This window comes from Artemia franciscana, chromosome 9, assembly GCF_032884065.1.
Source record: "Artemia franciscana chromosome 9, ASM3288406v1, whole genome shotgun sequence".
Taxonomy (NCBI): domain Eukaryota; kingdom Metazoa; phylum Arthropoda; class Branchiopoda; order Anostraca; family Artemiidae; genus Artemia; species Artemia franciscana.
In genome coordinates, this window is record NC_088871.1 from 46,432,795 (window position 1) to 46,449,188 (window position 16,394).

At 33.7% G+C, this 16,394-nt stretch overlaps 1 protein-coding gene across 1 annotated transcript in view; it reads right to left on the reverse strand.

Annotated features, from left to right (window-relative positions):
- Positions 1-16,394, reverse strand: part of LOC136031483 (methyl-CpG-binding domain protein 2-like) — a 36,088-nt gene continuing 19,694 nt past the window's right edge. Inside the window, exons 3-5 of the mRNA XM_065711120.1 lie at positions 13,606-13,753; positions 8,398-8,670; positions 1-927 (exon numbers count right to left, since the gene is read on the reverse strand). Of these exons, the coding sequence (XP_065567192.1) occupies positions 829-927; positions 8,398-8,670; positions 13,606-13,753 (520 nt within the window). The 3' untranslated portion in view covers positions 1-828. The remainder of the gene's footprint in view (positions 928-8,397; positions 8,671-13,605; positions 13,754-16,394) is intronic.

Here is a 16,394-nt window from a genome sequence, read left to right on the forward strand (position 1 = left end):
TTATTCATGTAAAATTGTATTTATTTATTCATCGTATATAATTCAAAATCAGGTAGAAAAGCGGGGCAAAATTTTAAAATAATGAGACACAAGTCAGCAGTGGTAACTCAAAAGGTGTTATCACACGGAACAGAAAAGTAGAAAAGTTTGGGGTCAAATTTTGTGTCGTGATGGGGGCTACAAATATAGTATCTTTAATCGGTCCAACCGTTTTTGCACTATAAAGCCCTATGGGACATATGATCTATTCACGGTTAAGTGGCGAGATCAAAGGGCAATAGGTGTTACCATGTTATCAAAAACGCGCATCTGCAATACTCTCAGTTAGTTTTGGGGAACAAATAGCACTTGAATTCTGACTTACGGGTAAAGAGAGCCAAAAAAATTTAGATATTTTTATTACAAATTTTAATATATGCATAAAATAAATATTTATTTATAATAAATATGAATATTCGCTAGTTATTTTCATTACGTAACATCGCAGCATTACTGTCATGAGTTTGGCCTCAAAATTGCACAGGGCATAAATTCCTTGAATTTTATTCCTAAAAAAAAATTTAGATTTCTTTTTAACGTCGTTAAGACTGGTTGTTTTTACAAGAAAAGCTTTATCTCTGCATCCAAGATGCATCTAGGATGCAACGCATATAGAAAAGAAGAACAGAAACCTCTCAATATCTTGAGAAACAAAAAAGGCAAGAGAATATCGGTTGAACTGATTAATAGAACTTGCTTAATTTCAAGGGACGGATTGTGAATTCAGTTTTAGCGACAAATTTCACAGAACACCTTTTGAACTGCCCATAGCCAAAATAATAAATTCGCTTATTCCAAAAGTGATTGAACTGCTCGTTCTAAATTAATTCTTGCAGCAATTACCTTTTCTTCCTGAAGGCGCAAGTCTTCATCTGTCACAGAAAAAGCCTAAAAAATAAGAATAAACATATTTTAATACACTAAAGCACAGAATAACTGCAGTTAGCGATCCTTCCTGCCTCTACAATATTTTTGCTGAAAAATTACAGTAAAGACCAAAGCGGCGTTGCTGGCGCGACTTGTCACGACCAATTATTTATATAATTCTTGCCCTCGTTTTCACTGCCGATGTCCTCCTTTCAGATAGTAACACTGGTTACGACGATGAAGCTTGTAGACACGAAATCAGTAACAGCATATATTAGCGAGTCATCAGAAGGAAACATGTTAATGAAATAAAAGTTGCACCAATAGATTTCTTATTTTATGCTTTTTTCAAACATCACGTTTGAATTGGTAATATTGCTTTAATTTATTAATAAAACTACCAGCAAGTTTCAAGTTCAAGTTTTTTATTTCAACATTCACAAATAGATAAATAAAATACAACACTTTCGCGCTGGGGAAAACCTATGAGGGTTTGTATTCGCGCGAAAGTCCACATATCTACTTACCTATAATAAAAAATCCAATCTCTCTTATTCATTAATGCACATACTCTCCCTGTCCCCTTTCATTCCTTCCAACCCCACCTTACCCCCTGCCCACCCTTACCTCCCTAGCCCCTGCCTTACGTCCCGAACCCATCCTTTTCCCCCTAATAACCCTGCCACCCATAAAAAAATTCAACATTTATCCCCCCAAAAATAATCTTTTAATTTCTTTTTAAACTGAGGTGCCGGAATTGCCGGCGTAACTTAGTCACAACCAACTATTTCTCTGTTAGTACAACATTAAAGAGGTTTGTGAGTAAACTTAAGCTTTCACGAGTAACAACAAGGCCCCTAACCGACTCGGCTATACGTGAATACGACCGGTGGGTTGCTACACACAATTTCCTGGAAGTGTCCTTAGACTGTACTCTTGAGCAAGGAGCAAGTGCCTTCAACGCGGAACTTTACTCAAAGAATCTTGAAATATTCGCAACAAAAACCATGACCTTGAGCGAATGCAACAAACCACGAATTACCCCTTCAATAAAAGCTAAAATTCATGAACGAAGTTATCTTTACACATGTGGTAAAGCAAATAAAAGCGCAATTGTACAAAACCAAGTAGTGTGCATGGTACGCAACGCCAAAACTAAATATGGTCATGCAAAAGTTGTGCCACTCCTGAACAGTGAGCCTACCAAATGGCATCGCTCCGTCAAGAAATTAAGTGGAAAGTCGTCAAAACCTACTATTATGACAACAGAGGATAGCGGAAGATTACTGGGGTCTCATGCTTTAAAATCCTTCTTAATCTCTGTATGCAAATACATTTTCTTTTGTGACTGCCCAGGAAAAGAGTATCTACTTGAAGATTGCCCCTATGATGGTTTAATTGAACTCAGTGTCTTAGATGTGTCCAAAGAGCTGGGAAAAATAAAAACGGGAGTCTCACCTTTTCCTGGCGAAATCCCCGCAACACTTTTCCATGAATTTGCTATGCTCCTCGCCCTACCCCTTTCTATTCTGATTGATCAGTGTTTTTCGTCCGGGGTGAAAGTGAAAGTGACAGAGTCTTTCATGCTTCGTGGCTTGTTGGCTCAAGTGTGTGAATCCGAAGACAAATATCCGTGCAGAGGACTCTAGACGCGGAAACTTCCGTCTACCTAGTAAGAATATTCGACGACCGTATTCTGAAGTAAACTAGAGAGTCCGGGATGTTTTGCTGATCTATCTGTGATCGGTTTTCGCAAAGCGTTTGACCTTCTATCTCAGTGGATGCCTTAACTTGAAGTGAATGGGAGCCAAGCGTCAAAATCTAATTATTGTACTGGATTCTCTGTCTAGACGGCAACAGATGGTATTCGCCCTCCACGAAGAAGCCACCGACTCTGACTGGAGTGATATAACCTGAGGGGCCCCACAAGGCACTAAACTTGCAGGCATAACATTTCTCGCCATGATTAACTACATCTTGAGCGAGTGTTAAGACAGGTATGAATTTGTGGATGACTTATCTCTTATGATTGCTTATCTACTTGAAGGTAATACTCCTGTAGCGCTGTTTGCGAGTAACATTCTGATGAGCTAAATTTCCAGTGTAATAAGTTCAATCTAACCATTAATGCTGCCAAGTCAAGAATACTCCGGCTGAACCCCCCCCCCCCTGCCCCTAAAAAGAGACTTTACCACTCCTGAAGTCCCATTTCCTGTTGTGTCAGAGAAAATAATGGGAGTCATTTTCTCCAAAGACTGTTATATTGCCGCACATGTTTACAGTGTAATTAGGAAGGGTAACACTTCCCTTCAAACACTGTCTGAAATGCAGTCTCTTCCAGTGTTTGAAACACTGGAAGAGTGTTTGAAACACTGAAGCAGTCTCTTCCAGTGTTTGAAACGTGTTCAACCGAACACGTTTCGGTTGTGATCTCAAAAGTCTCTTCCGTGCCAACGTTTGTTATGTGCGGCCAGTCTTGGCGGTCAGTATGCATTACGTACTACATACTGCTCACCTAATGCACGACCTAGAGTCAATGCAGAAAAGGGCAGTTAGGAATATCCTAGGATGTAGTGATATTCCCTAACAAGAAGCACTCAATAAACTTGGAATCCAGTGCCTTGAGCAAAGACTGAGAGAGACAGAGAGAGAGAGAGAGATCGGTATATTTAAAAAACTATCGTAGCATAGCGAAATTCAGTTTTTTCACAAAAATCATACATTTAAACAAAATCACACACTACGACTCAGCATTAAAAATTGATGTGAAGAAAGGCACAAATGAGTTGGCGTAACGATTAGTTCGTACTTTAGGGGGGTACAAGTTTATTTTGTAACTGAGTTCGGCTATTGGGAGGGGCTGGTTCGGGTAGTATTGATCGGTGGCACTTATTGGCTAGGACGGATTTTCCAAATTGCTGAATAAGGTGTTCAAGCCGGACTTTGCACGATCAGCACGTGTGCTCAGGAAAATTTCGTAGCCTGCCATATGACCAGACAACCTATCAAGATTCCAAGTTTCTGTAACTGCGATAACTGGGATACTATTTTGACGGACAATAACTTCAAATTCTTCCATTTTGTTACACAATGACTGGCAGTTTATAACGAGAAAATTCGGCATTCTATTTTTCGAATTAAAAGTCACTAACCTTAATAGGGGGGGGGGAGGCTGATCACATACCGGAGCTTGATTAAAAGGAATAAGAGATGGCATATTGGCATTTGTAGAACAGTCTATCTTAACAAGGATACGTTGATGGGGTGAGATTTTCGGAGCAAGACTAGTTGATATTAATGAAACGATAACTGGGATCATTAGCTGACCTCGTTTGCCGCCACGCTTGCGGCATCGCTTCCGCTTCTTACGGTTAGACAGGAGCTCTTGGGGCAGTGGTTTGTCATCTGGCGTTCTTCCGAGCAAATTTAATGCTGCGATTTTTGCAAAAAAGGATGGCGCCACAGTTAACTCGGGTGAAAACAGTCCAATTAAGGCTTCTTTATCATATTTGAATGGCATGGCACACACATTAGACAAACTTAATAGTGTCAATAACTATATTATAAATAGTATTCATTCGTTATATTGCGTAAAACAGGCACAATTAAGCTAAACTTAGAATTTTTGCAAAAAAAAAGATGGCGCCACATAACTCAGGTGAAAACAGTCCGATTAAGACCACTTTAACATATTACAATGGCACGGCACACACATTAGACAAACTTAGGAGTGTCAATGACTATATAATAAACAGTAGCCTTTCGTTATACTACATGAAACAGGCACAATTAAGCTATACTTAGAAAGGTCTCTGGCACTGCTGCAAAGCGTCAACCAGGAAATTTGGAAAAGCATTGCTGTCAAACCCATCCCACCGTGATATTCTCCCCGCAGATGCCCCACCAAACAGAAAAAAAAAACAGACAAAAACTCAAACTGACGCCTATACGTGCACGAACAAACCGATATTGTAATTCATTTGTGCCATTTTTTACTTCTATGTTTAACATTTAGCGTTGCAATGTCTCTGTTTATCTATGTTTAACATGTAATGGTGTGCTATTTTTTTTTATTTCTATGTTTAACATGTAATGTTTTGCAACTGTAAATTAGCCAAGAGCTACGACAGTTATGTAATAAACCATTCTCTCTCTCTCAAAAATAGTTAACGCCAAACTTGAAAATTACAGCAAAGGGGTATATACTCCCTCGCCCAAATGTAATTTGAAGTTACTTTGAACGACTTCATAATTAAATTAACTCGCTTGGACATAGTAATTAACAAGTTAACTGGCGAAGTGAGTTAACGATTTATTTTCTACTGTTTAGTCTTAAGATTTTTTGGCACAAGCAGTATTGAGGTGCCAATAGTTCCACAGTTAAATTAACACGCTAATGTGTTAGACATGGTAATTACCGAATTAAATCGTCAACTATAGTACCTAACTTGTTACCGAGTTAATTGAACTATGGAACCGTTGAGAGAAGACAACTTCCATTAGTTCTCTATTGAGCATCTTCAGTGCCTAAAATGCAAGGATGTACAGATGATCCAGCAGTTATCAAATATATTATTAAAAATATTATATAAAAATATTAAATATTTTAATATATTAAAAATATATTATTAATTATTAAAATTATTAAAAATATATCAAAAAATATTAATTTAAACCTTTGTAAACTCTTTTGATTTTGAAACGAGAACTGAAAAGATTGAAAACATTGAAACGAGAACTTCTTGTAAAAGGTCAAGTATATGCCTCATTGAGCAGATTACGATCTGTAGATCGTATTTGTGTTTTGTTTTTATGTCACTGTGTTTGGGATGGCCTCCCGCGCCCCTCCTGCCCGATATTTAGTTATTTACTTATCCTTGTTACTTCTCTTTTGTGTTTTTTTTTCTTTTTTCTTTTTTTGCCGTGTTAAATTTCGGAATTATTAGTATGATGAGATGTTGATGTTTTTTCTATGTCTTTGTACTGTCCCAGCCTTACGAGCTCTGCTCTCTGTTGGGAAATACTATTGTTTTTGTATTTTTAAGTTGAATAAAGAAAAAGAAAAAAAAGAAGGATTGCGAATTAAAGAACCGGAATGTGAAAAGCTTACAAAAAAATAACTTTCAAATAGGATGAAAAAACAGGTTAATCAACAAGATTATGTCTCGTTAACTTGCTTTGCTCCAGCATATATATATATATATATATATATATATATATATATATATATATATATATATATATATATATATATATATATATATATATATATATATATATATATATATATATATATATATATATATATATATATATATATATATATATATATATATATATATATATATATATATATATATATATATATATATATATATATATATATATATATATATATATATATATATATATATATATATATATATATATATATATATATATATATATATATATATATATATATATATATATATATATATATATATATATATATATATATATATATATATATATATATACATTCTAAGACCGCACTGGCTATTCACGACGAATGAAACCAAGAAAGGAAAGGATATAATAAATGAAAAATAAAATAGGTGAGAAAACGAGGAGTGGCAAAATATGAAGACGAAGAACAAGCAAATATTTCGGCAAGGATTTCCGCCAAGTCGTCCTCAGTGCTCATAAAAAAAAATAAACGAAAGAAAATCCACCAATCGGATTGAACAAGTATTCTTTGCCTCGCAATAGACTTTGCCTTTCTGTAATTTCAATTTTCATTAGATAAAAAAAAACCTAATCTTTCTGTCTCTTCAAAACTGAACAAAAAGTTGACAATTTTTTCAACTCGAGAAAGGGAAAAACTGACCCTATACTGAGTAGTGGTGTCTACAGACTGCCTTGTTCATGTGGGAAATTTTACATTGGCTCCACCCATCACAAAATGGGGGAATGATTGCATGGACACAAAATTTCAATATGTAAATCCCTGAGATTTGAAAATAAAAATGACAACTTTGATTCTGCTTTGGCCCTCCATAACTTGGAAAATCCTGCACATTTGGTTCTTTTTGAGGAGGCAACTTTAATAACTACTATAAACGGCCTACCGCAATCTTTTAAAGAGGCAATTGAGATAAAAAAAAATAATATATAAACAGAAATTTGGCTATAAAAAGAGACACAGAAGATATTTCCTTAAACACAATTTATAACAAAATATCAAAAGACTCAATCAATATTTTCACCCAATTTAATTTAAGACAACCTGTTCGCATATTTAATGAAAATCGAAGTTGCAGAAAGGCAAAGTCTACTGCAAGGCAAAGAATACTTGTTCAATCCAATTGGTGGATTTTCTTTCATTTGTTTCTGGCTGTTTTTTTTTTCTTTTATTCAATATCTATTCTCCTCTTATAGGTTCCCTTCGAAAGGTCAGATTTTTTTTTCTCTTTTTTTATGAGCGCTAAGGACGACTCGGCAGATTTCCTAGTCGAAATATTGGCTTGTTCTTCGTCTTCATATTTTGACACTGGCTGAGTTACAACATTACGAAATTAACATAACTTTTGTTAGGTTTTCCAATTTTTTTTTAGTAGCACTGAATTAGTTTTGTGATTCAAAATTAGAGAGCTGCTGTCATTAGCTATGATTAAGATAGATAATTTTGATCTTAAGTCTGAGAATATTCTCTCTATGCATAATCGTTTGCCTAATAATAAAAAAAAATTTAACAGTAAAACAACAATAAATTTTTCATTCCCTGGTATAAAGCCAAGGCAGAGATTATTTTCAGCATTCAATAGAAACTAGTAAAAAACTAGTAAAAACTAGTAAAAAAAAAATTATTACTTCATATTAACCTAACTCTATTTAATGTTGCTGTGACATTGATCCGGGTTCAATTGGTTAAAAACGCCACAAAAGTTTTTAAAAGCAAGACATACAGAAAATAACTAAAAATTAAGAAATTTGAAACCTATTGTATCCAACTGTACAAAGCCAGTTTTAAAGTGATTTTAATAGTATATGGAGCGAAGTTAATAGTATAAACTAAATATTTTTATTTGATAAAATGCTTCTATTGAGTAGCTAAACAGCAGCTTTACCAATTCCGATGTTCAGAAACATAAGTGTCAATGAAAGTGATGATTTTGTTGAACTTTTTAAATCAAAAATACTCGTAAGTTTACTGTGGTTGTAAAGACTTCAGTTTTTTTTTTTTTTTTTTTTTTTTTTTTTTTTTTTTTTTTTTTTTTTTTTTTTTTTTTTTTTTTTTTTTACTGTTCATCACATCACTTACTGTAAAGATATGGATTTTAGGACAATCCAATTTAATAGGTTTGCTTGACTATAATTTTCTTGATTCGAGAATCCATACAACAAGCTAATCCTACGGTAATCAACGAAAACAATAACAGGACTGTAAATTCAAATGGGCTTTTCCAATCGCCCGAGCTCCTATTTCTCTATAATATATTTATACTCTACCTCTATCATAGGTTGTTCTGGATTACAATGAACAGAAATGTCTTTTTCCAGCAGTTCCCTTGGGGCAGTTTGGCCAATGATTGGCCTATTTGGCGGTGCCCAATGAATAGCTGCTGCTAAAGCCTGAATTATCGAATGATTACTTGATAGTCCACCTCTTTCTATTGAACGAAGAGATCTAGGAAGTTCGGGGCTTGGTGGAGGGGTGTAAGGTGCATACATTTCTGTTGCGTTTCTTGCTCTTAGTCCTGCCAATCTTCTTTCCCAAAAAAGCTGGAAGTAAAGTTCTTATAAAAATAACAGCGACAAAAAGCGACAATAGCGAAAAAATACTACCTATAAATATATTGATACTACCAATAATAAATGTTGCAGCGTTTCCAATTTGCAAAAAGAAATTAGAAATGTTGGCTTCACTTTCAGCAATTCTTAGAAAAAATACCTAATGATTTGAATTTAGCATCTTTTGGTATTTTACATCAGCTTTCATTGTGATTTTCTTGACCTACCTCCTAAAAAAAAGCTTTGCAGAGGGATAATGATCTCTCCAAAAATTTCAATATGTTTATCATTTTACCAGTAACGTCCTATATTTTCAAATACTTGCCCTGTTGTTTTTTATTTAATAGCACTGATAAGTTCTGGTTCTTTAATAATTGCCCCGTTGAAAAAATTCATATTTATATCCCTGTTAAGAATCCTGGCAAACGAGCTCTGTCATTACCATCAGAAAAAAATATTGAGACCTTTTTTTCAATTCTTGTAGAAATTCCTATGAAATATCCAAACTACCTACTACCTTACAATGAGGGTGGCAACGGGATTGGGAGCAAAGTTAATACAAAGATGTGCTCTGTTTTAACAAGTTCTCCTTAGCCCCTTGTATAAACGAGAAAAACCAAAACATTATTTTTCTTTTAATCTTCTCACACTTTTGTAAAATTAATTATGCATAGCTTACGGCTTTTGGAGTTACTACACCCGACGTGACTTCTAGATATTATGCATATAGTGTAAAGATATCCCTGCAACCAAAGAAAGCGTGGGGAAGAGACACTTTCCAATGCTGGTTCAAAGTCCTCCAAGCAGGGAATAGACTTGGTGTTTTCCCCAATAAGAGGTCCAAAGACCTCCCCTTCCCCCGCGATTGCGAAATAAGGGTTCCAAAGCCTGAAGTTTAAGAACCCTTGAAAAGACTTAGCAATTCACCTCCTCATTGGGCCTGGGCTGTGTCCATCTACAGTAGAAAATGCAATCCACTTTAACAAAAGGCGACCTTATAAGCCAGAAAACATGAGCATATTAACATTATTATACAATTAGACTCTCTGTTAAGACGGGAGAGACAGGCGAGGTTAATTTCTAAATAAGATGAACTTTTATTACACCAGTGCTACTTTAGAAAGGTATGATGGGGCAGACGCTTTAAAATAGGCCGTGGATTATCTGAACGTACCTTTGGATAGAAGTAAGTTCACGGAAAGTAAAAGAAAACGCTTACCCATAAGATAAGGAGATAGCTGATCCATCATTATGAAACATCAGCAATGAGGTTTTTACTAATAAACTTGCAGCCTAAATTAGGGCTGAGAGAATAGCAATATCATCCCCTTCCCTCCCTACATGACAATGACTAATTAAAGTTGAAAAATATTTGAGTGTCGAATAAGCATGAAAACCCGGTAATAGGTACGTTATTTGGACAATATAAGTCTATTTTCGTGATGCTCCTAACAATTAAAGGGAGCACTCACACACCAGAACCCGTCCTCCCCCTTGCGCATATACCAGTGCGCAAGACTTGATACCCTCTCCAGCCCTAATTTGAGCGCCAAATCCATTACTACAAGTTTCATTATCTAAATCAGCAGCTTCCAATAGTTGAGTTAAAGCCCCTCTTCTACCGTTATACCAAAGAAAAAAAGCCCTTACCAAGCCCCAGGCAACGTCCCTGTCCTAAGAATAATCTAGAAATAGCGGCCTAATAAATAGCTTATGTTTTTCATAGCCCAACCTAGGAAATAACCTGATAGCAAGCCCCCCTCCCTTCCTCGCAGGAAATAAAATCTGTATGTGCACATGCGTCGACCACCTATAGCATTGTAATTTATGTTAAAATACAGATACTGAAGAGGATATATGTAGAATATAGTAATCTAAGTTTGGCACTAATAGGATGGTCCCAATTAAAAAGAGCGAGGGCTTTATCACTCGTTACGGTTTAATTACAGCATTATTGAGCAACGACGGGGAGATTTTACCACTTTGACACGCAACTTTCTGTAGATGGACAATTTACTTAGAAAAATGAAGGATGAGGATAATCGCAATGAGGATGATACGCAACGTTACAAAGCGTTCATGAGTTTTAATGAAAATGTGGCAATGAATCCCAGGATCAAAGGTTCTGCACACATCAAGTACTCAGGTCAGGAATATGATATAATACGTTACAAAGTGTTCATAAATTTTATTAAAAATGTGCCAACGAGTGCCAGAATCTAAGACCCTCCATACGTCAGTTGATCCTAGGTCAGGATGATAGCTCCTCTTATCCGTATCGATAAGCATATTCGCAATAACGTTGGGAGTGTGTACTTCCCTGAATACTTTTTGAACCCGAACTGGTCATCCGTAGCAATTCACTTGAGTACAATTTCATCGACAATAAGGATTAAAAATGTTAAGACAATGTATATGCCCGTCAACTTAGAACCCTCAACAGAGATTAAATTAAAAAGAAAAATATGTTCCTTGGTCTTAATAAGGTTAAACAAATTCAAAACAATCAGATGAATAAAATTATTTTTTAATAATCTTTTTTTCTAATCTATTTTATATTTTGTATCAAAACAGATTTTGCTAATCTATTTTATAATGTTAATCTATTTTTTAATAATCTATTTTTAACAATATTTTTTAATAATTATTAATAATTCTAATAACTTTTTAATAATTATTAAAAATTTTAATAATTTTTTAATATTATTTTTTAATTTTTTAATTATTTTTAATTTTTAATCTATTTTTAACAATATTTTTTAATAATTATTAATAATTCTAATAATTTTTTAATAATTATTAAAAATTTTAATAATTTTTTATAAAGATTATTTTTTTTTTTTTTAAATTATTTTTTAATATAAGAATATTTTTTTGCAAAAAAAAATACAATGAAATCTGGCTTCATCAGACGATTGACACTTTGAAAACAAAACCAGTCATGTGTTTTTGCCCCTTCTCCATTATTTCTTCTACACAACTAAGTCATTTATTAATTCAACTTCTAAATAGAGTATTTACGAATATTACTTTTCTTCAAACCCCTAATAGAGTTTTTTTAGCTTTAAATATTATTAGTTTTGCCGAAATTTAAACTTTACACCTACATAAGAATTTTCCATGAAAATGATGATGAATACGCCACTAATATTTTTGTTTTTATTTAAGCTAAATTTTATTCAAGTCCATTCTGAAATATAGCCTACGTTATCCTTTAAAGAAGTAAGAATTGCGCGTCAATATTAGCAAACACGGTATTATATATAAGGCTTTAGAAGATAATTTCCAAGTTATACTAGATTTAAATATCAAGATATATTTAGTACCCTATATTAATACGATGTGATACCTTAAAAGATCACACTATCTCGTCCATTAGAGATTTTTGTTTGCTTGTGTTTCCGAACTGTTTAGGATTGATTAGACAGTCTTGTCATATCGTGTAGAGATTGGATAAAAGTTTAGAATAAATGACATAAAACTAAAAGTTGACGTCTACTTTCCCAGAAGTCTTAAAAACCATTTCACTTCTCGCGTATTCTGCCGGAGATAGAAATATTCAGTTTTAATGAAACTTAGAAGACCAGAAAGCTTTTTCGATTAGATGGAGACAACAATTTACTGTCTAACGTTCAGCAAGCAGTAGTCCCTAAAAGTTTACTGGCATACCTGCTAGAAAAGCGCTAAAATTAGCTTAAAATAATTATCATTTGACTAATTTGGACACTTTGGGAGTTCTCTGTGGTATCACTCGCTTTGATTGACAAGCTAGCCAACAAAAGAAACGTAAAATTTCATTGTCTTTTCAGTCAAATTTTACAATGAGATCGCAGATTCTTGACAGTTCTCGATAATGGCTAGTCCCCTTGAAGAATTCGCTGATTGGCCCTTTGTCTTTGTGACGGTCAGCTGATGCTAAGGCTCCCAAATGATTTTAAGGTACCGTATCACCTTAATTATTTGTTGGTACTTCTATCCTAAAACAGCTCATTTGCAGATTGAACGCCTTATATGTTCATAAAAAGTAAATTTCATAAAACAATAAAGAGTCAATCAAATGATTATTATCTAATATTTAGAACATAAACAATTATCAATAATTAATTATCGTAAATAATAATTGGCTTCAGGATCGAACCCACTGATTTATTTAATATGAAGTTGAGATAATATATACCAACATCCAAGACTCAACAATATTTCATGAATGTGTGTTCATCATAGAGCTAAACACACATTCCACTCACTCAAAAGCAAACACAAAAAATAACAGTTTTTTACCAGTTAATCTTCTTAACTTTTAAAGTCCCTGTTTATTTGTCTTTTTTTCTGATGTTCTAATGTCAACTTGGTCTTTCCTGTTTCTCTACTTTCTTGGTTTCTATTAATTTCTATTAATATATTTACTACCGTACCTGTTTTTTTTACTGTATATTAGTGTTTATTCTCCTTCATCTTTTTTTCAGATGCATTGTTTGATTTGGAGTATTATTTATGGTTCTTTTAGTGCTCTATCATTGTGTTATATAGCCCATAACAAGCAAAGCTTCTTGGGCCGAATAACTTTTTACGTTTGCAGCAGTGTTTGAGTATTAATAAAATGATTGATGATTGATGATTGATTAATTAATGCAATGAAGCCAAGCAACGTATCGTTTTTTTTAAGTTAGGTATCAGTTAAGGTATCGAGTATCGAGGTATCGAGTTAAGTCAGGTATCAATTTGGCTTTTGAGCATTTCACTATGTTCAATTATAATAAATTAAAGTAAAACAAATTAAATATAATGTCACTAACTTCAATAAATGAGATATAATATAAAAACTAATTCAATATAATAAACATAGCAAAAAATTTAAGATAATTATATAATGAATTAGTGAATATATGATAGAATAATATTTAAGTAAAACTTTGATTGAAATACCTGTTGAGGCTTCCCTTCAGTTCCAGGTTTCAAATCATTTCTAACTTGACTGTCTGGCTGAGTTTTCACCACTGTCACAGACTGTTTAAAAATGGAAGCTGTTTGGCGAATTGGTACTGTTAAAGTGGTAACATCCTTGATCCCTCGACTAATAGATAAAACAAATTATAAGATAAAGCCCTATTTAACAAAAAAGAGCAAAAACAGTGTTCCCTTCAAACAAGCCTTTAATCAACTCTGTAAATTTTTTTAGCAACCTAAATTTTTTAGGTTGCTAAAAAATAAGGTTGCTAAATTTTTTAGGTTGCTAAATTTTAACCCTATTTTTTTTTTTTTTTTTTTTTTTTAGCAACAAAACAAAAAGTTCAAATAGTCAACAGCAAAGAAGGTAAACAATAAATTTTGAAGCTGTTAAAAAAAAATTGTAGATCTTACGAAGAGAAGGTTACATTCCTATGCTGACTATAGAGTGGAGGGGGGGCTCTCTAGATGGAATTAGAAAGCTGTTCCCTGGGAATTCACTTCTGTCAAATTTTTTCCCAAGAGATATCAAAAATACTAGCTTTTTCCTGAAAATTTGAACTATTTCTTCAAAATTAAAGAAAAACATATTGGCAACTGTTTTAAGCAAAGAAAGCATATAAATCAAGTGCCCTATTCATAGTAGGAACAATTTTTATTTTTTCTGAGAAGGATAGCCATGGCTGCTTTTAAAGATCGTGAATTTCACTTCGCTGATGTACTTCTCAAAATCTACTCCAAAATTTTGGTTTATTTTACTGTTGTTTTATTTTCCATTTTTGACATTATTTTTGACTTATTTGACTCTCAGAAGAAAAAATATTTCGTATTCCCGCTGACAGAGCTCCAAATAACACGGGGGCTGGAGGAACTGCAGAAAAAAGTCACCGTAATCACATTTAGTTCTTGTACCTCTTCTTAATACCATTGGGAAAGTCAACACACCATTTTAATATGGAGGATGTTTGACTAATTTGTATTTTCAAACTAATAATATCCTTGATTCCTGGGCTAATGAAAGAGGGACTATACAAGGACACTTTTGTGCACTAAAATGGTTGACAGTTACCTTTAGATATTAATAAATAAGACTGTTAAATATTCGTTAGTGAGCAGAGTTAAAAGAGAAGAAAAAAATATATCTAAGACTAGTAGGCTTACGGTATAGTAAATGAATAAACATAGTTCAAGATTCGAAGGGTGGTTATTTTTAAATTAATATAAGGTTATCCCTCAAATTGAAATTATACTATTAATTTAATGTATTACAAAGCTTCATTTTCCAATTTCGCTTACTATTAGGGTAAATGCCATGCTTCACTTAGGTCACTACTAACTGTCATTAAAACTTAACTTCTGTTTCGGAATTATTGAATCTGGTAAGAATCTGAATTAAAAGTGGACTATTATAAGTCAAATCTCTAGGGGTTTGAGTTCTGGTGTTGCTGGTTATTTGGCTTTGAACGGGTGTCAATGGTGTGACTGTAAGCTCAGCCAGAGTCAACCCAGCTCTAAATGGGTACCTGGAGAAATCTGGGGAAAAACCCACGGGAAGCGTCGGATGATTTTCTCCCAACCACGCGTTGCACTCCCGGCCGAAGGTAGAAAATCAGGCAGAGAAGGCAGGGAATCGATACTTGCGCAGCACACATCGCTGGTGTGTGCCTCACCTATGAGCTATGACCTCTCCTAATAATCACCTCACCTAAGAGCTATGACCTCTGTCCACGTAATATGTCAGATAATTCTAATGAACCGGAACCAAAAAGGTCAAAGAGATTTGTCTCGGCTGTTGCATTGAAAAAAATAAGAGCAATAAACTATATGTAATTAGTTTATTAGGTATAAATTTTGTTTATTTTTATTCATGTCTTTTAGTTTTACTGCTGATGATGAACACTGTATATGTGTTCGAAATATCCAGTTAAATAATTTTATATCTATTCACTGTCAATAAAAAGGTATCATCCCTATTTTGAACTATTTTACTTTCGTCATGGAAAGGCAGTGTGGTCTTCGAAGTTATCTACGTCGAGTATATGGGGATAATGTGACCAAGGAGGTGTCTAAATATATTAACACCCATAAGAGACACGCAAATGTTATAAATCAACAAGATTTTCTTCATCAATGTAAGAAGAAAAGGATTTTGCCACCTTCAATAAAATTCAATCTACATTTAGGCACTTTTAAAGGAAAAAAGTTTGAACGAGGTCTACAATTCAAGACTTTAAATCATCTGATTAAAGAGAAAAAGAGCTTTATTAGTGAAAGATAAACTTTTCCTGGAAAATATTATTTCAAAAAAGGTGAGTGCAAGTGATTTTTGCTTTATTCAACAAACAGCAAGAAATCACTTCAATCATGACTTTCACCTTTCCAGAGAAAGATTACTTAAAAAGTTTTCAAAATTATCTGAAAATAAAGCCGTAATACCATCGTCAATTCTTGGACCAGGTGTAATTAATTTTTCACCAAGGACCTTAACGTTACAAGAAAAGTCCGTATTAGAAAAAGGTCCAAAATTTTGTTTTAAAACTAATAAAGTCCCAGTAGAAGAAACTATCTCTTCAATAGAAACATCTTTACATAGAAACCCCATCCTAATCAAAGATGTTAGCCTAGTAAGAGCTTCTACAGTTAAAGCCTTGTCAGAGTTTGCTTTAAAACCAGAAACCCCTAACAATTCTTTCAAAGACATGAAGATTCTTAATAATTTAAGAAGGGATGAATCTATTATTATTACAAAAGCAGACAAGGGTAACACT